This window comes from Diabrotica virgifera, chromosome 9, assembly GCF_917563875.1.
Source record: "Diabrotica virgifera virgifera chromosome 9, PGI_DIABVI_V3a".
In the NCBI taxonomy this organism is placed as follows: Eukaryota; Metazoa; Arthropoda; class Insecta; order Coleoptera; family Chrysomelidae; genus Diabrotica; species Diabrotica virgifera.
This window is the reverse complement of record NC_065451.1, coordinates 151352916-151378963: the sequence shown is the minus strand read 5'-3', so window position 1 is coordinate 151378963 and position 26048 is coordinate 151352916. Positions and strand designations below refer to the sequence as shown.

The 26048-nt window shown below is 33.8% G+C and overlaps 1 protein-coding gene across 3 annotated transcripts in view; it reads left to right on the top strand.

Annotated features, from left to right (window-relative positions):
• The window catches only part of LOC126892333 (serine/threonine-protein phosphatase 6 regulatory subunit 3-B), a 169245-nt gene that overhangs the window by 37528 nt on the left and 105669 nt on the right, over positions 1–26048 (top strand). For all 3 annotated transcript variants that reach the window (XM_050661844.1, XM_050661842.1, XM_050661843.1), the window contains exons 3-4: positions 2610–2689; positions 18973–19246. In XM_050661844.1, the coding sequence (XP_050517801.1) occupies positions 2610–2689; positions 18973–19246 (354 nt within the window). The remainder of the gene's footprint in view (positions 1–2609; positions 2690–18972; positions 19247–26048) is intronic.

Below are 26048 nucleotides of genomic sequence, written 5' to 3'. Positions count from 1 at the left end.
AAGATCCCGAAATTAGTGACAACTTACTCAAGTCACTGATTCAACTGGACTTATTAAATGGAAGTCTACCGTAGAACATATTGATTTCTCCCATTCCAGTCGGAAAGCATGGGGACTGATCCGCAAACTGGGCGAAGAAAGCAGAGCACAACACTTAAACAAATCAACAATTGAGCCAAATAAGATAGCCAATAGAATAATTGAGAACTCTCGAGCTCCATCTGAGAAAACTCATACATCGATGGTAAAAAAAGCTCTTAAACTACTTAAAGCAAATACCCCCGCAACATCAGAATACTCACGTGCCTTCTCATTGGATGAAATAAACGAAGCGCTTAACCAAACGAAAACGGGAAAAGCAGCTGGTTTTGATGGAATATATCCTGAGTTTATAGTCCACACTGGTACAAAAACAAGACAATGGCTCAAAGAATTCTTTAGCGACATTGTGACTACAGCTATGCTTCCCCCAGAATTCAAAAGAACAAAAATTATCGCAATACAGAAGCCTGGCAAAGACAACAAGCTGCCTGAAAGTTACCGGCCTATCGCCTTACTCAGTTGCTGTTATAAATTACTAGAACGACTCTTATATAATAGAATATGCAACACCATTGAGGACGCTGTACCAATTGAGCAAGCTGGATTTAGAAAAGGACGAAGCTGCTGTGACCAAGTGCTGTCCTTAACTACATTCATCGAAGCTGACTTTGAAAGACGTGAAAAATCTGCCATAACATTTATATACCTTACGGCTGCCTATGACAATGCGTGGAGAGAGGGCCTTATTTATAAGTTGATGAAAATCATACCCTGTCTCAAAACTTGTCAGTTGATAAACAATCTACTAACTAACAGACTGTTTCAGGTATATATAAATGATGCACGAAATAACGTTAGAAAACTTAACAACGGCTTACCTCAAGGCTCAGTGCTAGCTCCTTTATTATTTAACCTTTATACGGCAGATATACCTGGAAACAAAATTGAGAAAATTTGCTTATGCAGACGACCTGGCCATTGGCTTCCAAGATAATAGTAAGGAAGCTGGAGAATGAGCTCTAAACGAGGACCTAACTACACTAAGTAACTACTTTAAGAACTGGCGCTTACGTCCTAACACAAGCAAAACTGAAACCTGTCTCTTTCACCTGTCGAATCAACTTGCGGGCGATACTCTCAATGTAACTCTAAATGATGCAGCTATCAAACATAACAACAACCCCAAATATCTAGGCGTCACACTTGATAGAACACTCACCTTCAAAAGCCATCTTACAAAAGAAGCCGGTAAACTGAGAACAAGAAACAATATAATAACAAAACTTGCTGGAACAACTTGGGGTGCTTCTGCAGATACTCTTCGGACCTCTGCTCTAGCTTTGGTTTTTTCAGTGGCAGAATATTGTGCACCAGTATGGTTAAATAGTGCACATACAAACAAAATCGATGTCCAGCTTAATCAAACCATGAGAATAATCACTGGAACAATAAAATCAACACCAGTGAGATGGCTGCCTACTTTGAGCAATATTGCTCCACCAGATCTATGCCGTACAGCAGCATTAGTGAGAGAGTACCAGAAAATGATAGCCAACATACAATTACCAATCCATCAAGACATACCAGACATCTCAAAAGAGCACCAGCGACAGGTCTAGAAATCCTCCAATCAGATCTGCCCAAACAATTGGTGATTCCTATGATATACAAAGGCAATGGTCCACAAGATGGATGCCAAGAATAGCAGAAGACTATATTCAGATATCCACCCCAACCCAGGGTTTCATCGGATCGGGTCTGCCCCGGTCCACCTGGGCGAGGCTTAATCGCATACGTACTGGGCATGGTAAATGTGCTGATTCTCTGTTCAAATGGGGTCGTGCGGAAAGTCCACAGTGCGATTGTGGATCACCTAGACAGACCATAAGTCATTGTGTTTCAGATTGCCTAAATCGTGCCTACCGTGGAAACCTCCAGGACTTTGTGGCTTTGTGGAATGCTCCCGAGAAGCAATTGAATGGCTGGCTATGTAAATTGGACATTAATATTTAGATTAATTCATTATATTTTAGTGTTTGATAAATATATATTATATTTGTGTATTTATCGTACTGTGAAAGTCCATACGCTAAATAAATAAAAAAACTTTAGAAACTTCGATTAGACTAGTCATGTAGTGAGAATGGATGCGGAAAGATTGACGAAAAGAGCTTTAAGTAGTAAAATGCAGAGCTGAAGAGCAAAGCAGCAAAGTGGGAGGCATAGTTTGGAGGAGGTCAATTCTCTATTTGGGCTGTAATGCTAGAGAGAGAGAGATTAATTATATTTTGTTGATAACTAAAAGGTTTTACCTTTGTATTTTTTGGTGGTTCAGCATGTGATGCCTACAGCACTGTTGATATAGTTCTGAGCTATATGTAGCCCTTTAAGGGTGTTTTAAATAAATATACCTTTTATAAAGGTATTTTTTATTAAATTTGGTCATGAAAATCCAAAATTTGGTCATGAAAATTTTCTAGCGTGATTTTCGAATAAAAATTAAATATGTACATTATGACTATGAGCCTTTTGGCCTAATCCATTAACAGTTAAATATTTATTTACAGGATGTTACCCTGCAAGAAGTTATGGAGACTGATGACATCATTAATGAATGTAGAGTTCAGAATAAACTTTTAATTGATTTGTAAGTATAATCATGGATGTTCTAATTATCCGAGTATATTACTTAAATCTTTTGTCAGTCAAAATTTAAATCTACGCTGTTAATACTATGCTATGCTACACTATTTCTACATTTCTAGTCTTCGTATGGCCTCCGGGATCCGTCGGTTGGTACGAATCGGTATTGAAATTTTCATTGTCTACTAGAAGTTTCGCAATTAATCGAGTGATACACGTGTTTCGATTAATTTTAATACCGCATTTACACTCAGTCCTGTTGGACAGCGAATTGGGCAGGGAAGTGGGCAGCGTGAATGTGTAAATAGCTCACCCGCGCTGCTGCTGCTCATGCTACTGCCATTGCACGGCGCTCCCTCAAAAGTCGGTTTTCGAGATGGAAGTCAAAGGACTGGCAGGGCGAGCGCGAGTGAGTATTCACATTCAACTACTCTCTCTCACGGTCAAACTTCGAGAACCTATTAATCATACACAAATAAAGAATACCAAATAAGGTCAATGACTAATTTAAATTAGGGTGGTGATTAGGAGGTTGTGTCGGATCACTTCTTTGCTGAAAAAAATAGGATCTGACATTATGTATTTTCATTATAAGTCACTTAATTATTGAGCTAGAGATTTTTTTTTATTTCTGAAGATAATATTTTTAAATACTTTAAATTAGTTAAAACAAGTTATCCTCGAAAAATGCATAGTTTTTCAGTCTTTTGACTTTGAAACTACAATATTTAGCATTTGACGAAGAAGAGCTACCATGTAATAAAGTATAGCTCGACTACTATTGGTCCTAAAGAAAATTAGAAACAACTATTTTGTTTATTTTTTCAAAAGGTACCTTTTTGTTAACCAAAGCTGTTTTGATAAAACGAAAACTTTTTGAGTTATTAGCAGAAAACTGATTAAAAACATTGATTTTTTCGATATAAAACTAACACTTTCGATAGGGAATAAATCGAAAACTAATAATTTTATCAAAAAATGTATAGAACGTTTTTTTGCTTAGAATGAATGTTTTTACCAACTTTTGCGGTCAAAATATATTAAAACATTTCCACCTCCGAGATAGGGTGGCAACCACCTCCATGGTAAAAGCGCCTTTCGGAATTATATAGATTTTGATCCTTGGACTATCCACTACTTATTCTCAAATTTTCAAGCAAATCGATCCATTCTGTAAAAATTGCGAGGTTTTGTCCTATTTTAAGCTTCATTACTTGGACTATTAACGTTTATTTTAATTTACTTCAGCCTCACTTTAAAATTGCTCAGTCTGATCAGAAAGTTATGTCTGCACTTGGAGTCTTTGGAGCCGTACAACTATTTTTAAACCTGTTCTTTATTAATCGATTTAATCTATTTGGTTCTGCACCGGGTTTTCTGGGAAGTAAAGATACAAAAAATTGAGAAAAGGAAAAAGCATGCCATAAATTGTAGAAGAAAGCTTCTATTGATTCATATTGATTCATACAAAAAGAGTTTCCAAGTAAAAATAGTTACAACTTCCACAAAATCATAATTCATTGTAATTAAAAAAATTAAATTATAATTAAAAATTAAAAAATTATGACATATAAGACTACCCAAAAAGAAGAGTTACGCAACAAAAATATGGACATTCGTCCTTTAGTTTGTTTTTTGTTTGACTGTGAATAAGTTTTGAGTACAAGGCCGTAGAATAAGAGCTTTGATAATGAGCTTTTGAGAGTTAGACGGCGAGATGTAGTACTTACTCTCCAGCATGCTAGATCTTACGAAAGACCTAGATTAACATCGAAGCATTTAATCATCATTATCTGTCAACCTCTTGCATCCATTGTTGGACATGGTCTCCTCCATCCTCATGCACTTTTCTCTATCCTGTGCTTTCTGCATCCAATTTTCTTTTGTTTTTTGTAAGTCGTGCATCCATCTTGTTGGTGATCTACATCAGTGTCTCTTGTTTTCTCTAGGTCTCCATTTTATGGGTCTTTTGGTCCACCTATTATCGTTTAAACCTGCTATATTGCCAGTTCATCTCCATTTGGCTTATGCAGTCTTTACTATGGCATCTGTTGTTTTGGTCCTCTCTCTTACTATCCTATGTGGTATCATATCTCTTCTTGTTATTGCTCTTTTCATCGATTTTTGGGATACTCTTAATTTACTTTCAGATTTTTTTAGTCAATATTAATGTTTCGGAACCGTATGTTATTACTAGTATATCGGCAGTATACGTGGGCATACTACGCATTACTTACTTACTTTCCGTGTCCGGAACACCAACAACTTTCAATTCTGTACTTCCAATGGTTGGCCACATGTATGGCCTTATCATTTGCAAAAATTAGCTCCTCTTCTATGTAGGCCTGTCTCATCTCTGTGCATGCTAGTAGATTGTTACTATTCTAAACCGCGTCACATTTGCAGGTATCGTTCTCCTGGTATATATATCCCCATTTTATTTTTTTAGGTTACTAGCACAACGTGAAATACTGCGCCAGTTCTTAGTCTGTTTAGAGCTTTCCATGTCGGATAGGTAGGTACGCCAAATTGTGTCCAGCAGCCATTTCCTCTGAGGGGCAAAATGTGTTGTGGTAACTGAGGCTCGCCATAGGTATATTCGGTGCGTCTCTGGCGCTTCGGGGATAGATCTTGATTTTTTCAGAAAACTTCTCCTAGATAGTCGACTTGGCTGGGTCTGGTGGTCATACAAGGTGTGTCTTCGTTCCGTCTCCTGCTTCTTTCGTTCTACTCTGACTTGGTCTATATTCTGATAGGTGATGGAGGGTTTGGTATTTATATGGTATTCAATGCGTTCTTCCACTCATTGAATGTGTTACTATTGTTTATACCGGGTGTCCACTTATATTTTTCCCATTTTAACTGCCTAAACGGTTCAAGATAGAAATATGCGGTTTTCGCTGAAATGTTTTATTTTAGTAAAAGTTTTGTCTGAATGGATTGAATTTTTTATATCGCTTTGAAATACGTAATAAAAAATGGCGGATTTTTGAAAAAAACTTTGTTGACTTTTTTTTAATGGAACACCCAGTATATTTTTTTGTAAATTGAAATAAAGGTCATTCACCTATCCAGCGATATAAAGTTTTTCAAAATCGGTTGTCAAATCACTGAGTAATTAATTTTTAAAATGAGGGGTGCAACGTGGATATCACATACCTAAATAACATAACTGAGCAAAATGATGTTATGTTAGGTGATTTCCACATTGCATCTCTCATTTTAAAAATTAATTGCTCAGTCATTTAGTGATGAGCGAGACTGGTCTTGGTCTTGCGGTCTTGGTCTTGCAGCAAGACCAAGACCGCCTTTTGGTTGCAAGACCAAGACCAAGCTTGCAAGAACAAGACCAAGACCGAACCTTGCAAGACCACGCAAGACCAAGACCAACCTGCAAGACTCTTGCACTGTTTTGAGAATAATTGGTTTTTATTATTTAACTTTATTTTTTAGTTCAATAATAGTCGGAGAGATAGAAGCGGATTTTGTGCGTGATAAGTAATATGGAAAAACTATACGGGGATATGTTGAATTAGTTGTGTACATGACTTTCACCAACGGCCGGAAACCAGAGTTGGGGCCGAGGGTAGTTTTAAGGGGTCAAAGTCGCGGATTTTATTATTTTTTTTATGACGCTCATGATCGAGATAGTGCACCAAAATTTGGGAATAAGTAGGTCATGACGTAACTAAGTAAAATCTCTAGGGGCGGAGCGCTGCGTGGCCGACAAAGGGGTGGGGTAGGGGTGAATATAAAAAATATAAAGAGTTTTTTGCGACGTTCGTGATTGAAATAGTGGACCAAAATTTGGAAATAAGATCATGACATTACTAAGTAAAATCCCCAGGGCCGAAAACCAGAGTTGGGGATGAGGGTAGTTATGAGGGGTCAAAATCGCCGTTTTTATTATTTTTTTTTGTGACGCTCATGATCGAGAGAGTGCACTAAAATTTGGGAATAAGTAGGTCATGACGTAACTAAGTAAAATCTCTAGGGGTGGCACGCTGCGTGGCCGACAACGGGGTGGGGGAGGGGTGAATACAAAAAATATAAGGGGTTTTTTTTGCGACGTTCGTGATTGAGAGAGTGCACCAAAATTTGGGAATAAGTAGACCATTACATAACTAAGTAAAATCCTCAGAGCAGGAAACCAGAGTTGGGCATGAGGGTAGTTATAAGGGGTCAAAATCGCCGTTTTTATTTTTTTTTTGTGACGCTTATGATCGAGATAGTGCACCAAAATTTGGGAATAAGAAGGTCATGAGGTAACTAAGTACAATCTCCAGGGGTGGAACGCTGCGTGGCCGATAAAAGGGTGGGGGTAGGTGTAAATATAAAAAATATAAGGGGTTTTTGCGACGTGCTAGATTGAGATAGTGCACCAAAATTTGGGAATAAGTAGACCATGACCTAGCTAAGTAAAATCCCCAGAGCCGGAAACCAGAGTTGGGGATGAGGGTAGTTTTAAGGGGTCAAAGTCGCAGTGTGTATTATTTATTTTTTGTGACCCAGCACAACATTTGTCCCCCCGCAGGGTTCCCCCTGTGGAGACATTACTTAGTAATGTCATGATCTACTTATTTCCAAATTTTGGTACACTCTCTCAATCACGAACGGTAAAAAAACCCCCATATATTTTTATATTCACCCCTGCCTACCTCCCCTTTGTAGCCCAAGCAGCGTTCCGCCCCTGAAGATTTTACTTAGTTACGTCATAACCTACTTACTCCCAAATTTTGGTGCACTATCTCTATCATGAGCGCCACAAAAAAAAATAAAAAAACCGCGAATTTTACCCCTTTTAACTACTCTCGTCCGCCACTCTGGTTTCCGCCTTTGGGGATATTACTGAGTTATGTCATGGTCTACTTATTCCCAAATTTTGGTGCACTATCTCAATCACGAACGTCGCAAAAAAACCCTTACATTTTTTTTATATTCACCCCTGCCCCACCCCTTTGTCGGCCACGCAGCGTTCCACTCCTGGAGATTTTACTTGGTTACGTCATGACCTATTTATTCCCAAATTTTGGCGCGCTATCTCGATCATGAGTGTCATAAAAAAAATAATAAAAAACGGAATTTTGACCCCTTATAACTACCTTCGTTCCCCACTCTGGTTTCCGGCTCTAGGGATTTTAATTATTTATGTCATGGTCTACTTATACTCAAATTTTGGTGCACTATCTCAATCACGAACGTCGCAAAAAACCCCTTATATTTTTTATATTCACCCCTACCCCCACCCCTTTGTCGGCCACGCAGCGTTGGGCCCCTACAGATTCTACTTAGGTACGTCATGACCTACTTATTCCCAAATTTTGGTGCACTGTCTTGATCATGAGCGTCATAAAAAAAATAATAAAATCCGCGACTTTGACCCCTTATAAATACCCTCGGCCCCAACTCTGGTTTCCGGTCGTTGGTGAAAGTGATGTACACAACTAATATAACATATCCCCGTATAGTTTTTCCATATTACTTATCACGCACAAAATCCGCTCCCAGCTCTTAGACTATAATATATACTGACATTGTAAGAAACCTTAAACAATATCGAATTTTTAAAATACATAATATTTTGGTTATATTTTTAAGCCGTTTTGATTAAGGTTGATCTGAACCCCCCCAAAAATAAACTACACATTCAAAAAATTTGAAAAAAATTGAGAAGGTATATGTGATCACTAGAAGTATTTTGACAAATTTTGAGCAAACTTCATGTTTTCGTTTTCGAAAAAACTCAAAAAAACTCCTTTTTTTCAAGTATAAAGCGGGAAAACTAAACATACAATTTTGTTAATTTTCTTACAGCATAAAGATATAATCCTAGGAAATATTTATGAATTTATTTAAAATTTTTGAATTTACAGTTTTGCCACAGTAGGAAAAAATAATATGTTTCGGCTTATAATAAAGCTGCCGGTAAGAAATTGGATAAAATTTCAATAACAACATATATAAAACTGTAACAATGGAAAATATTTCCAATAAAATGTTGAATATTTTTTCCTAAACATATGAAAAATCTCGTTAAACAAGAATTATATCTTGAATTGCCGCTAAGAATTTGTGCCGCCATGACATTGCGCCATCTACACCATCGGTAATATTTATGTTCGATAGATAGCAGTGCCTTCCGCTTCAATCGCGTCACACAGAACTTTATCCTAACAGCGTTGCCATATCAATTACTTTGTACAACAAAATGTTTTAATGTTAGTAGGTAATATAAGCCTACTACTTAACGTCTATTTATAACGCATCAACGTGACCTTCTGAAATTAATTTAACTACTTTTGTTGAAATATTTTCAGTCCCCTTGGCCGTATTAGATTTTGATATATTTAGGGCCGGTACTTTCTGTTTCGATTAAACCCTAGTTGGCAATTGGCATTTTAATGTTTTTAAGTACCATAAAGTTGTCTTTTTTTATTTGTATTTTTTCATGTATCTCTGAAGCTTTGTATTTGACTATATTTTGAATTGGAATTGGAGCATAGTCTTCATTTGTCAAATAGTGTTTCTAATAACTACCATCCATGATATTTCTCTTTTGTCGCACTTTTATGTTTATTAAAGATTTTAATTGAAATTATTACTTTATCTTTAAAATTTTCATTGTCCATTACTTTTTGCATTTGTGGTGAGCTAAATTTAAGGGAAAACAATTGGACGATATGTAAATAGATATGGAGTAAGAGCAGTAAATGACCACTTCTAAAATTAATTGAGGAGAGGTTAAAAATATTTTCACCTTCATATTAAAAATAAAAAAGGATCAATATACAAGGAATAATAGGTAACAATCAATTTTAAAAATCTTACATCTATATTGATTTCTTCTCTGTACAAAAACAACAGAAATAAATAAGACAAAAGAAAAAATGTGTTGTCACTTAATAATAGGTATGTTAAATAATAGGTATTGATTAGTCTGATGGAAGTAGAACTTAAAACTGTTATATGGAGCTAATCTGGATCGGTATAAATTAAATGAGAAAGAAAAAAATCTAATAAACAGTTTCTTTAAGAGCAGGAAGAGAAAGATTATGGAATATTAGAAAATGAAAACGGCGCGGCAGAATAATCATCGATAAAGAAGTAAAAAGAGGAAACGCGATAACGATATCTGGAACAATTGTTTTATCTGATAAGAAACGAAGAACAGCCAGAAATTCCTATCAAAATAAAAAAATATAGTAAAGCAGTGTGCATTGTTTCTGTGTTTGAAAAAGGTTATGGGTTTTTACGAGCTTGTCCGGACGGGTCAGTAAGTGACAATAATATTGTGGAAGTTAGTGACTGTATTCATCCCGAGAATATACATCTCTAGAGGCAGCCGAATCCATAAAAACATGTAGCTTGTTAAGTGAATGTCCCTAAAGAAAACAATAACTTCTTCTTTAGCCTGGTTGCATCCACTCCTGGACAAAGGCCTCCCATTAGTTCTCCACTCTTCTCTGTTTTGTGCTATTTGGTACCAGTTTCTCCCCACTTTTGCTTTGAAGTCATCTAGCCATCGTTTTTGTGGTCTTCCTCTGCTACGACTATGCTCGCGTGGTCTCCAATGTAAAATGTTTCTCGTCCACCTTTCGTTGTTTTGCCGTGGCACGTGTACTGTCCTATCCAGCTCCATTTCATTTGCGCAATTCTTCCAATAACATATTCCACCTTCGTCCTGTTTCGTATGTCCCATTTCGAACATGTTCTCTTAGAGATACTCCTAAGATAGCTCGTTCGATGGCCCTCTGTGTTGTTCTTAATATATTGGCTGATAACCCTGTAAGTGTCACGGTCTCCACTCCATAAGTCTTATCTGGTAGAATACAACTGTTGAGTACCCTTTTTTCTAGATTTATTGGTATCTTTTTGTTTTTCAACACATCACTGAGTCTTGCAACTGCTGCCCAAGTAATTCAGATTCTTATAGCTATCTCGTCCGTTTGATTCTGTTTGCCTAGTTTGATCGTGTGACTCTTCGACCCTTTCGATCTCACTTCCAACTAAGTCGATTCTGATATTTTGATTTGTCATCACTTTTGTTTTATTTAAATTCATTTTTAAACCGCCTTTCTCAGATTCATGTTTAATCATCTTTAGTATGTAGATTGGTTCTTCTGTATTGTTGCTTATGAGCACTATGTCATCGGCAAATCTTAGATGACTTCCTTGCGTTATTAATTCCGTTTAATACGGTCCAGAGTTCTATGGAATCGAATGCCCCATTGTACAGCAAGAACAACAATACAAATGAAATATTAACGGTAGGCGGCCAGCAGTCTGAGAGAGTAAAAAATATATTTACTGGGAACGATAATCACAGAAAATAACGATTATACTCCAGAAATAAGAGAGAGAATTGAAAAAGCACGTGCCAACTTCGTGAAAATGAAAAAGATTTTATGCAGCAAAGATCTGATATTGGCCCTCAGAATAAGGCTAATTATATGTTATGTACACAGTGTGCTTTACTAAGGAGCGGAATCATGGACATTAAATCGAAATGCAATAAATCGACGAGCAAGACAGAGAAGAACTAGTTTTGATGTTAGTGAAATAGTTTTGAGTATTTTTTTCTGTTAACAATCATTTTTAATATCTTTATTATAACCTTTTTGGACCTTATTCTGCGGTATCTCATGAAACTGATTACGCAAAAAGATCTCATGGGAATATTTTTCTCAAGAAACACGATGTTTTCGCCTTGCTTAAACATATTTTGCCGAATTTAAAATCAAAATCCTATTCTTTTCTTCTATTCTTTTTCTATCATACATTGACTTTATTCTCTCAGATATTTTTAGTTCTTAACACGTTGATGAACAGAACGTCTATATACGACATTTTTAAAATAACGAGTTATGACAAAAAATCGGTAGATTTTTTGTCACATTACATCTACAGATGCATATGAAATATAATACGACATCCATGATGGTCGTCGTCCACATGTTTACAAAAAACATATTGTTTCCATAAAACAAATTTAGCAATTTGGCTATTACACTGGCGGACAAAAAATTTAGGTCACTAGATGAATTATTTGATGCCTTGGATTTCCTAAACCTGTTGTCTGATTTGAATGATTTTTTTAGTATGTTATAGCTTTATTATTTAAGAATCTTAATGTGTTAATATTGTTGCTAGACAGGTAAATGTCATTTTATACCGGGTGTAACAATCATACTGTGTTTTTCCTTAAAGTTCGGAACACTCTGTGGCATATTATAGTACCTATAGATAAAATATTGAGATTAGAACTCAATTGTAGCCTTAGGCTTTCTTAACATTTTCTTTTCTGATTCATTTGCTTATAATGGATAATAAAAAAGTTAGGTACTTTAATAACTAGCCATGTTCTTCATCAATACAGGGTGTTTCTAAATAAGGGTGACAAACTTTAAGGGGTAATTCTACATGAAAAATAATGACAATTTGCTTTATAAACATATGTCCACAAATGCTTAATTTCCGTGATACGGGATGTTGAATTTTTTCTTACCAACTGACGGTTTATTTCTTGCTCTAAAACCGATTGAGATGTGCAACTGAAATTTGGTAGGTTTTAAGAGGTAGTTATTGCGCATTGTTTGACATACCATTAAGAATTTTATATTCACCATTGGCGTGCATACGGGTATAAATATTTTAGATACATCCCGTATGCACGCCAATGGCGAATATAAAATTCTTAATTGTATGCCAAACAATGCGCAATAACTACCTCTTAAAACCTACCAAATTTCAGTTGCATATCTCAATCGGTTTTAGAGCAACAAATAAACCGTCAGTTGGTAAGAAAAAATTCAACATCCCGTATCACGGAAATTAAGCATTTGTGGACAATGTTTATAAAGAAAACGGTCATTATTTTTTCATGTAGAATTACCACTTAAAGTTTGTCGCCCTTATTTAGAAACACCCTGTATTGATGAAGAACATGGCTAGTTGTTAAAGTACCTAACTTTCTTATTATCCAACATAAGCAAATGAATAAAAAAGAAAGTGTTAAGAAAGCCTAAGGCTACAATTGAGTTCTAATTTCAATATTTGAGGCGTCCAGAGCAACAGTGGCCTAACCCACATCCCACAATTTTACCAAAATGCTTTTAATACATTAAAGTTATGCATTACTTCAGTGTTTTCAGATGCAGGGTGGCTGAAGCAACCATTGCTTGAACTAGTCTGCATCTGAAAACACTTAAATAAAGAATAACTTTAATGTAATAATATCGTTTTGGTAAAATTGTGGGATGTTTGTTAGGCCACTGCTGCTCTGAGCGCCTCATTTTATCTATGCTATAATATTCCACAGCGTGTTCCGAACTTTAAGGAAAAACACAGTATGATTGTTACACCCGGTATAAAATGACATTTACCTGTCTAGCAAACAATATTAACACATTAAGATTCTTAAATAATAAAGCTATAACATACTAAAAAAATCATTCAAATCGGACAACAGGTTTAGGAAATCCGAGGCATCAAATAATTCATCTAGTGACCTAAATTTTTTGCGCACCAGTGTATATTCTACTTTGCAAAATTCATATAGTGTCAAAACACTTGCATTTGACGCACTGTCCGTCAACGTGTTAAAAAGTTTATGTATAAACAAAATTTGTGCTAATACACTTTTACAAGATTGCAAGCGGTCATAAAATTTTATTACCATTTTTCAGTGTGAGATAAGAGATGACTAACAACTGGAATATTTAGTTACCGAGAAACATAATATGCAATTAGTCTATGATGTGAGGCCGCTCTCGTCTGAAAAAAATTCTGATTTGGTTTCTTTGCGGATTCCTATTCAAAAATGTCCCCTTTAAATAAATCAGAAGGGTGCCGGCGAAATTTTTGGGCAGAAATTGTCTAAACAATGTTTCTAAAAAAATTCACAAGATTGGTAATTGGTATTTAGTGTAACTCAATCTGAATCTTTCTGAATCTATTTCGATTATGACTGGTCGATGTTGGCTGAGGGGGGGGGAACTATGGAGTACGGTTCGGAAGCTTAAGAGTAGTTGCAACTGTGAGTTACTCGAAACCCAGCATAGATCGAGGTTGCGCCTTTGCGCCATCTCCTATAAAAGAAAGTAGTTTTATCTTTTAGACTATGAATAAGGTGAATATTGATTTCTTCGGCCAACTCCAGGAGTTTCCCCCATTTACATATGGTGACTGCTTAAGTCCTGTAAACTGTAGGTTGGTTGTTGGTTTTCCACAGTTTTGTCGTGCGATATGATTGGCGTATGTAATTGGTACATTGTAAATAATTAAATAAATAAATAAATTGTTTAAAAAACTATGGTAATATACAAAATTTAAAGAGAAGTAGTCCCGGTTGTGTGGTAGCTCCCGCATGAAAAATGCTTCCCATTCAGTTTCTCTGGAATTCCTGCTCAAAAATGTCTCCTTTAAACATTATGAGAAGGGTGCCGGACGGCATTTTTGGGCAGAAATTGTTTAAATAACTTTTTTCTACAACCGTGTTAAAAATGCAATTTTTAGCACTCCATACGAGCATTAAAAATGCTACTTTAAGGCACTAGTGCTTTAAAATTTTTGAGGCACTGCAGTTAAAAGTGAATTGTCAAATTGTGAAACGTCAAAATATTTATATTTCATATTTCATTTATTAACATTAATATTAATAGTACAACTTGCTCAATTTGAAAAAGGTAGTTTAAAACGTTTTGTAAAATTTAATTTGAACTGTATTATTGCATTTTTAACACGTTTGTAGAAAAAACTATTAAAATTTGTTAGAATATACTTACAACAATAAAAGTAGATGTTATTCTATAGTTGTTATGTTATGATTTACGTATTGACAATATAGACGGTTTTGATGTAATGTCAAGAAAAATATAAAAATGGGATGTCAGAGTAAAAGTTTTTGTAGGTATTGTCATTGTCCTGTAAGTGAGAATGAATAAATTATAATTGTTGATATATAAGACGTTTGTAGAAAAAATATTGTATGATATACGTGTTAAAAAGTACATTTTTAAGGCACTGATGAATTGCAGAATTCGCTTCGCTGATTCTGCAAACTTTCACATGCCTGCCTTAAACGTGTACTTTTAAACTTTTAACACTTATATCATAAATAACTATTAAATTTTATTTTTAACGCCCATAATTAACAAGTAAAAAACAACGATTTATTTTTGAAATAAGCCCCGGTTACCCAGCAAAATCTTAAAATTAAATGTTTAAGCTTCGATTTTAGGCACTTATCAACTACAAAAATAATAATAATTATCAGTTTTCAAGCCTCTAACTCGAATATGCGTATGTTCGCATTTTTCAGATTTTAAATCGCTTATAACTCAAAAACTGTGAACTTGTCAGAAAAATGTAAACAAACTTTTTTATTTAGTATTACCCTAAAAACCTGAAAAAATATTTTCCCGTGCAAAATAGAAGATTGTTGAAATATAACCTGCCGCATCGGCATTAAAATTGGATGGACGCATAATAACATCAACAAATTGAACGAATATAATATAGCTCATAGAGAAAGCTTTTATATGAAACAGATGGTCACGTTTATAAGGAGGCTTGTTGACGAGGGATGTTACGGCCGCAGAGCGGGCGGTGGTGAGATGACGGTGACTACGGACGTTGTCAGATCTATGCACCTCCATAGCACCTACTCAGTTGGAACGCAAAATCCTATGCTAAAACGTTACAGGGCCGTAAACTTCTACTCACTATATATTCTTTGATACATTTTAAAAAGAACGGTCTAAATTTAAGACAGAACCGACTACTCTTCATAATTTTGAAAAAAAAAATGTTTAAACTTTAATACAAGCACTTGGCTATTTCAGATATATTAATATACATAAATCTAAGTTTTTAAACTTCGAAAATGCGTATTATCGCATTTTTCAGATTTTAAATCGCCCTTAACTCGAAATCTATCAACTTTTGAGAAAAATGACAACATACCTTTCTTGTTAGAATGGATCAAAAAACCTAAAAAAATATTTTCCGGAGCAAAAAGGGTGATCTTTTAAATTTCTTAAAAAAAAAATTTTAAACAATTTCTGGCCAAAAATTTCGCCCTGCGTTCATATTTCCTTAAAGAGAACATTTCTGAATAGGAATCCGCAGAGAAACCGAACCATAATTTTTTTTAGACGGGAGCGGCATCACGGCATAGACTAAATGTTTCTTGCTAACATTACATTTTGTTATTAGGCCTTGATAAAATTACTGTCTAAACAATTTGGCAACAGGGCCAATTGAGCCAATGGGTGTAAGGACAGAATAGTGTTCAGGTTTCTACATTATTACAGAGTCATCATGTAGAAATCTACAATTAAGTTGAAAATGTTACCACAGTAACATGCTACAGTACAGCCATCTCTAGGATCAGAAACAAATTAATTAAGGGTTCATATCAACCTTAAGTCAAACGGTTTGCATTTTCTCAACCTTCAAAGTGTCCAGAAGGCAAGTTTTCAATCGGCGACAGTTCAAGGACAATTGAAATTACTTGTAAGACAAAAAAATGTAATTATAGATAGGGTAATCCATTAAAAAAATGCAATTAAAAACGGTTTTTAATTACCAGTAGTTTTCGCTTTTTTGTCTAATAAAAATACTGACACTTATTTCAATTCTTTTCGCATAATCGAGGAAAAATGTAGGTCGTTAAATTTAAAATGAATACAAAAAATATCATATTAGATTTTGAAAAGGGATTGTGGCCTGAATAAAAAATAACTGGTTGTCGATTGTAATGTGTCAAGCTTGGTATCGAAAAATCCAAAGCTTAGATTCAGTTTCTGAATATAATGACAAAAATTCCGATACTGGGAAATTTTTTAAATTATTTTTTGGATTAATTTTTTACAATCAACGAAAGTTGGAAGTTGAATTATTTGTGAAAATCCCGGATGACAAACGTGTAAAGAATTTTACTGATTTCATAGTTGAAAACTATTTGGAAGAATCGTAGGTTTTCCCCAGAAAGGGCCAGTAGTACAAATAGTATGTGCCGCACTTGAAATGCATGCGCATAATTTCAGTGTGTTTTAAATTCTAGTTTTTACTACCCACATCCGAATATTTTCAACTTTTTAAATGCCATAATGGGTATTCAATCCAAAAATATGTGAAAATAAAAAGTGCGAATAACTCGTGTTACGAGAGCAATGTAGTTTAAATAAAATTAAAGAACTGCAAGATAACAAATTACAGAATTAGGCGTTTATAACTCCCCATTAGGTTTAGTTATTATGTTATAATATTAGGTCTATAAATAGGTATGGTAAATATGTACGTATTTACTAAAAAGTATGTTTTAGTGAGTTTATAAAAAAAGTTAATTATATTAAATAATGATTAAATAGAGTAAAAAATATTTGATTTTTGTGTTCTCTTAAAAAAATTTAATTTATGTTCATACATTTGACCCTCGTTGGATAAATACTACAGTGTTCGAGTGAAAGGAGCAGATCATTATCTGTTAACAACTATAAACCGTTTATCCCTTTTCGTAAAATCCGTGAATTGAAGGTCCCCGACCATTTGTGGCACCTTTAAGAAGCTCTTTTTCTTTAAAATTTTATTAAAATACAGGGGCAATAAACAATAATCCAGACTCAAGACGTGGTCTGAAGGCAGGCGGCAGGTATCGACAGCATGCAAAACACAACGTGACACAACCGAAGGCCGGCAATTGCAACAAGGGTTGTAAATGCAGGTTTTTCCTACTGATAAACATTACCATTATAAAAAATACTCTAATCTCTTTATATAGAGAGAAATAATTAGGTCATTAGGTGAATGTATAATGTTAAAATTGGTATCCGTTTGAAACTACATTCTACATTCTGTTAAAATTTTAAAGAAAAAAATATAGTTTCATTCTTCGCATCTTTATTTATTTCAATGTACATTTTATTCGAAATTGTTTGGTTCAAATTATTACTACCAAAAAAGCAAGACCAGCAAGACTCTTGCAGCAAGACCAAGAACAAGACCGGCTAGTGCAAGACCAAGACCAAGACTGCCTTTTAGCTGCAAGACCAAGACCAAGCTTGCAAGAACAAGACCAAGACTAGGCTGCTCTTGGTCTTGTTCTTGTTTTGCTCATCACTACAGTCATTTGGCAACCGATTTTAAAAATTTTTATATCGCTGGATAGGTAAATGACCGTTTTTTAAGACACAAAAAAATATACTGGGTGTTTTAATAAAAAAAGTCAAAAAATTTCTTTTTTCAAAAATCCGCCATTTTTTATTTAAAAGCGATATAAAAATGGTCATTTACCTAAAAACTTGAAAAAACGGTCATTTATCTATCCCGCGATATAAAATTTTTTTAAATCGGTTGTCAAATGACTGAGCAATTAATTTTTAAAATGAGAGATGCAATGTGGAAATCACATAACTTGCTTAGTTATGTTATTTAGGTATGTGATATCCACATTGCAACTCTCATTTTAAAGATTAATTACTCAGTGATTTGACAACCGATTTTGAAAAACTTTATATCGCTAGATAGGTGAATGACCTTTCTTTCAATTTACAAAAGAATATACTGGGTGTTCCATTAAAAAAAAGTCAACAAAGTTCTTTTCAAAAATCCGCCATTTTTTATTTCGTATTTGAAAGCGATATAAAAAATTCCATCCATTCAGACAAAACTTTTACTAAAATAAAACATTTCAGTGAAAACCGCATATTTCTATCTTGAGCCGTTTAGAAGTTATAGGCAGTTAAAATTGGGGAAAATATAAGTGGACACCCGGTATAGGGAGATAGTTGGTCAGCCCAATAGGTAAATATGTTTGATTCAAATTGAGACAGTCACCAGATGTCCACAATTTCTGTCAGGGTCGCAACGTCAAAATGCATAGATACCAAGTTGGATACGATCCTATTCATAACACTCCAACTCGCATACATATTAAGAAAAATAAATATATTATAGAAGAGTAGGTATATTTAGAAATTGAAATAATGATCTCATGCTACTATATATAATAGCATGACATCATTAATTCAATTTCTAAATATTCCATATTTATTTTTCTTAATGCGAGTTGGGGTGTTATGAATAGGATCGTATCCAACTTGGTGTCTATGCATTTTGACGTTGCGACCCTGACAGAAATTGTGGGGACATCTGGTGACTGCCTCAATTTGAATCAAACAAATTTTCCTATTGGGCTGACCAACTATCCCTATATAAACAATGGTGTTACTAATGTAAAAAACCATTCCGAAATACGATATTTGTGACATACATTTTACTTTTCAGTCTTCAAAAGACAGAAGTCATGGAGGAGCTAGTAACTCTAATAACGAAAGAGCCGTCAATCGATATAGAAGAGAAAAGTAGATTTAAGTATCCAAATATAGCGTGCGAGCTGCTAACTTGTGATGTACCCGCTTTAAACGAACGACTTGCTAGAGATGAAGTACTTTTGGATAAATTATACAGTTTCTTGGAGTGCGATCCGCCGCTTAACCCGCTCTTAGCTTCGTATTTTAGCAAAGTTATGGGTGCCCTTATCGCAAAAAAGACTGAGCAGGTCAGTATGGATTATTATTTGTAGTGGCTTTTTTGTAGGCTTGTAGTTAATAGGGCTTTTCATCTTTACTGGTATAGTAGAAATGGAAATCGGTCAGAATGCGCAACAAAGTGGCGGTATCAATGTTTGGTATATGTTTAAGAAATTCGAATAGGCGCTTTAAAGAAAAGCACATGCCGGTATCTTAAGATCTCATTAATCATTGTAAATTAGTCATTTTGGAACTTACAGTACTTGCATATTGTTAAAATAATTAGACGATAACTACACTGACGGGCAGGAAAAACGGACACCCCACAAAGTGGGTCAGTTTTGAAGTCTCGAATTTCCTAAACCTGTTGTCCGATTAAAGTGATTTTTTAACATGTGATAGCTTTGTTCTTTAACAATATCGATGCAATATTGTTGCTAGACAGGTAAATTGTCATTGTATACAGGGTGTACCAATAAAACTGTTTTTTCTCAAAGTTCACCACACCTTGTGGAATATTCTAGCATTTATATAATACTTAAATTAAAACCCAACTATAGCCTCAGGTTTTCTTAACATTCTGTTTTTTATTCATTCGCTTATATTTAATAATAAAAATGTTAGGTACTTTAACAACTAGCCATGGTCTTCATCAATATAGGATGTTTCTAAATAAGTTCGACAAACTTTAAGGGATAATTCTGCATGAAAAAAGACTGACCGTGTCGGAAATGAAGCATTTGCGGACATATAATGATTTAAAAAACAGAATCTTAAGAAAACCGGAGACTATAGTTGGGTTTTAATTTCAGTACTTTATAAATGCTAGAATATTGCACAGGGTGTAATGAACTTTGAGAAAAAACACAGTTTCATTGGTACACCCGGTATATAATGACAATTTACCTGTCTAGCAACAATACTATTACAGCGATATTGTTAAAGAATAAGGCTATAACATATTAAAAATATCACTTAAATCGGACAACAGGTTTAGGAAATTCTAGGCATCAAAAATGACCTATTTTAGATGCGTCATACTACAGTAGCGCGTCATCAATATAATAACTTCGGGAGATAGTATCACACTCTTTTTCGAAAGCTTTGCGAAACTTTGGCAACGGTGGCAATATTGGACATTATCTAAGATCAATATTTTGATATAATACTCATAGGCGCGCTAAATGGAAGTAATAGAAAACAATTTTATTATTATATTTAATGTACAATCAAGATGCAGTAGAAATAAACAAACCAAGACACGTTAAATGCTACTAGGAGCACTCCCGAATCATTTACAATGTATAAACTTTGGAAATTATGATTTGTGATTTACAATGTATATTCATTGTAAATTGTATGATTTGGGAGTGCTCCTAGTAGCATTTAACGTGTCTTCGTATGTTTATTTTTACTGCATCTTGATTGTAAATTTAGTATAGTAAATAAATATTTATAAAAGTAAACCAAAATGGGTGAAAATTTTATGTTAGGTATTTGCACGAAATAATAATAAAACAATAATAAATAGTCGTTTCGTTCTGAAGCGAAACAAGAGCCGTATTATTTTATTTAGTTCATAGAGCGCCAAAAGCACTCTAACTAGTTTCAACCTTTTCTTTAATAGAACGTTAAATGAACTTTTCCTTTTTTTTTTTTAATAATAATAATATTTTTAGAATAAAAAATCCTCCTAAAACTTTATATACTCTCATTAGAATTCGAAATGTATTTACCTATAAGTAAAACTCACATTTATTAACAATACATAATCTTTTTTTTCAAATAGTCCAACAACTTAGTTCTATTACACAAAAATAAAATAAATTAATTATAAAATAAACACTACTTTCCTATGGATCAACACTAACGAATTCTTAAAATAATAATACTGCACTGAACAGATATCGATACAGTTACACTTAGAAATCTGACGCAGATTTGTCAAAGTGACAGTGACTGTTTCTCTATGTTGACTAATCAGTTATTTATAGTTACATATAATATGTTCGATTTCTTGTTAGAGATAAAAAATTTTAGTAGTTCCAATATGACACAAAATCCAGGCATGGAATAAAAAAGTTTATTTGATGAAAGTGTGTTTTTTTGTTCTTCTTAATGGCGGTACAGGCTCGTTTTTTTAATAGTGTATTTAGTTATAGAGTAATATCCACGTACATACTAACATATTTTTCAAATTGGGCTCTGTACCGCCATTCTTCACTATATTACGAATAGACCTGGATCCCGCGTACCAAAAAAAGTTGATTAATAGCAAGCTGAAAATTTGTTAATAGCTTAACGGTGTCTAGTCGGACAAACTTTGATGCACGGAAACACTGGAACAGGGGAAGCTTTAATTGTAAAACAGGTTACAGGTTCAGGTTCGAACATCAGACTACGAAAACGTTCCATGTATTTTGTTGGACAGAACTTCCAGTTGATTTGTTACCATTTCATTAAACTCTCATGCAAAAATCAGACTATTGTTTATCACAAACTGGGCATTTTAATGAGTGGAACACGAAGAACATGTCAAATGACAGGAATCATGTTGGTTAGTAATAGCAGGCTGATTTTTGCATGTGAAAGGGTAACAAATCAACTGGATATTCTGTTCGACAAAATACATTGGACTTGGTTTTCGTAATGACGTTCCAAATTTTTAAACTGTTCCACAATTAAATCTTCCCCTGTTCCAGTGTTCCCGTACATCAAAGTTTGTCCGACTAGACACCGTTAAGGTATTAACAAATTTTCAGCTTGCTATTAATCAACTTTTTTTGGTACGCGTGATCCAGGCCTAAAATGTATGTGCCAAATATCTCGACAAAATATTCAAAATTAAAGCCGCAATCTTGGAACACGTTTTCCGTTTTGATGACACGCTACTGTGGCCTCTTAAGAACGAGAAATTAAAAAAAAATCTACTTTTAAGGACAAAAAAGCAAGTTCATTAGAGGAACAGAATTCAAAATTGTTTTGCACATCATATTTGAAAGATTATTTGGTTAAAATATATAATTTTTGTTGGTGAAAACGAAACACGAAATATTTAGGCGGTAGGTGTGTTCTTTTTTAGAATCATTTTGCCTAGTACACTGGAATTACAGCCACTAAGCATATTTTATTATATACGCGTATAAATAATATTTGAAGATTTCTATTAATGTTAACCTAAAAAAATACACAATATGTTTCATTTAATTTGTATAAACGGATTATAAAGAGTTTTATGAAGCACATTTGTTAGGAACACACTGTAACTGTAATCGAACGAAGGTGACATTTTAGAATAAATTGGTAAAATTTATTTGACAGTTGCGGTGATGACACTTCATATTTGTTTATATTCTTTACTGTAAGTATTTGTTTTATTATATTTACTGTTTTTATTATTTACTTTAACGTAACATTATAACTTAATTCTTGTTTTCAATTTCTAAAGTTTTTATTTATTTACATTGAATATTAATTTGTTTTGTTGTATAATCCATGTTTACAATAATTATGTGATCTATTTGATTTAAAGTGGATTCAGGATTTTTTTATACTTTGGCAATTATGTCAACTTAGATCTCTGGCGTAGATAATGACGTGCAACGGTAAGTAAATTAGACGGACTGTATATGGAATCATCTGATATTTCTTATTGTTTCAAGCGAATTAAAAAAAAACAATATACGAAGTCGAACAATATTTATTTTAATGCAATTTAATCATCAACAGGTACATAAAAATTAAAGAAATCACTAAAGTCTTGAAGTATCAAAGTGAAACTATTTATGTTGTGCTTACATTTTGCAAACGAGTTTTTTGTTAACTTAATACGTATTCTTATAAATTTCGTTGCACATGAACAATAATGAGGTCATATCGCCGCCGCCTACGAAAAGTATAACACCGAAAAATGCCGTTAAGAGTAGAACTTTCAATGAACGCCGCGAAAAATATTATTTTCGATTATATGATTGTGAAAATTATAATCACTAATAAAGCGTTAGCGAAAAAATTTATTTTTTGAGCAGTATCGTCAAAAAACATCATTAATTTCTGTTTGTGGGTTCACGAAAATTATGATTAGTAAAAAGTTCTCAAAAATAATTGTTTTCGTCGGCAGAAACCGAAACAGAAAGGGAAATAATTGTTTTCGTCGGCGTCTATTATGAACTAAATATTTTCGTTATAAATATTTTGGGAGTTATAATCTTCGCGGACACGCATATAAAAAAATGTAATCGCCAATACTTATCAAAGAGTTATTATTTTCACTGGATATATATTATGAATCACATTCATCATAGGTACCAGCGAAATATGAACCAGACTTTTGCTTTCGAACTTTTATTAATACAGTAAATAAAATTTTGAATGCATCTCATTTTTCAACATAATGTCTTCTTTTATTCACACAGGTTTTCCACCGAATCTTAAGTTTTTAAAACGTCTCTTACGCACTTACCTAGGGAGCATTAAAAATAAAAGTCTGGTTCATGTTTTTACCATAGTGATAGGTTTGTTCTAGCAAACAGTCAAACTAGTCAGAAACCGTCAGCAAACAGTTGGTCAGTGAGAGAACATAATACAGTCACCAGTGCTATCCCCTCTACTCGCGCTGGTCCGCTATTCGCTGATGGTTTCAAACCGTTTGAAACTGATGCTAGAACAAACCTAATGTAGTAGTAAACCTAATGTAACAAATAGTATTAATACTAATCCAATAAAAATTTATCTGGAAATAATGTGTAATATGTAATAATTTTCTACCAATTTGGTGTGGTTTGAGCTTGTATTAACTAATAATTTTCATAACTGTGGATCAATATACAGAGGCTATTCAATATTACCATTAGAATATTCGTATTATATCTTACAATAAGCAACATGTTTTCTATCCTAAACCTACTATAACAATTGGGCATATCAATATATAGGTAATGGATTTTGGAAAGAGCTATTATTGTTCGTCCGCTATAACTTTTTCCATCCGTCACGATTCATTTTCAAACAAATTAAGTCCAGACATAAAGTGAAACGAACGTCGATATGTATATAGGGTGAGGCAGATAACTGGCCTATTAGAAATATTTAGAGAACCAAAGGCAACAGAATCATGAAAATTGGAATAAAGGGGTTTTGAAGGGTGATCTATTTAATGAAAATATTTTCATCAATTTGCCACTTCCGGTTATACCGGAAGTTGCTTAAAACTTGGTTTTTTTTAAATAGGACACCCTGTATGTTTTTACATTTTTAGATTCTGCTCGATGTCTTCTTTCTTAAAATATGCAGTTTTGTAATGTTATACAGGGTAGTTTAAAAGTTAATTACGTTTTTTTATTAATTTCGTAGCAATTTTCACACCCTGTAGAATTGTAGTAGTTGGATATCAAAAACTCTATTTATGTTAAAATGTTTTTTAATATAGTCTACTATTATTAAAAAATATTAGTATAGCTAAATGTTAAATTTTAGTATACAGGGTCGGTCGAAACTCGGAATGAGGATTTTCTGAATTTTCTTAAATGGAACACCCTGTATTTTAGTATTGCAATGAAAAGACATTTTATGGTACTTTTTTATTTCTTAACCTTCGAGTGGTAACGTACGGTCCCTGACACCGACGTAGCGGATTTTTCGCGGTAAAACTCAAATGCGCATTTTTTTTTGTCCCCGCGGCCAGGTAGCTTTCAAATTCTCATCACACTATTTAGTCTTGAAAAATCTGTGGCCAAGTGTGGATAGTTCATATGTTATTTGACCTGACGGTGTGAGAGACCGAGGTTACCATTTATGTTATACTTAACGGTCAGTTTTTGTCGTTTTTGGTCCATAGTCAGTTTAAATAATAGATTTTTATTTTAGGAGTTGTATATGAATATTGATTATGAAAGAGAACAAATCAGGTTGCAACAACTTTTTGACGAAATTGTTGCTAATTCCGAACCAGAACCGTACAGTGCGGTGCAGTGGTGTGTATAAAAAATGAGGAAAAAAACGGACAATAGTTTCAGTTTGTGTTGGACATTTGTTGAATAATTTTATTTTTTTTGTGACATTTCAACCCTTGTCGATATGTTTGTTGATATTTTGTATTCAAAAATTTGACAGTTTTTTGTAAATTATTTGTCAATTATGTTAGTATCTAAAAGAAGCCACTTTCTTTAATGTGCATTTTTTTTCCTGAATATAAATAAATATTGATCATTTCTTACTATATTGTTATTTAAATATAGTTATGTTAAACATTTAGTCACATCAAAATATTAACACAAAATCACAACCTAAGATATTCATTATTAAAAAAGTCGGTGTCGTAGACCGACGTTACCAACTATGTTACAAGAATTCACGTTACCGGCGGAAGGTTAAGCATTCCCTATACCTAAATGCTTTAATTTGTGCTAATTGTTAATCGCGCCAAGAATGTTAACTACGTAGGTATTTTGATAGCTCAACCATTATTGGCCATTTTAAATATCAGTCAAAATTAATATGTATTTATTTCCGAAAAATTATTTGTGATTAATTATTTTCACAGCCAACTTAATAAAATTTCACGTATTTTTTCTTGAAATTAATGTTTGGCTTGAATCACCAATAACTCACAAATTAAAGCAGTTAGGTATAGGGAATGCTTAAGCAATAAAAAAGTAGCATAAAATAGCATTTCATTACAATAACAAAATATAGGGTGTTCCATTTAAAAAAACTCAGAAAATACTCTTTCCGAGTTTCGACCAACCCTGTATAGTACAATTCAACATTTAGCTATACTAACAATTTTTAACAATATTAAAAATCATTAACTATATTAAAACTATATTAAAA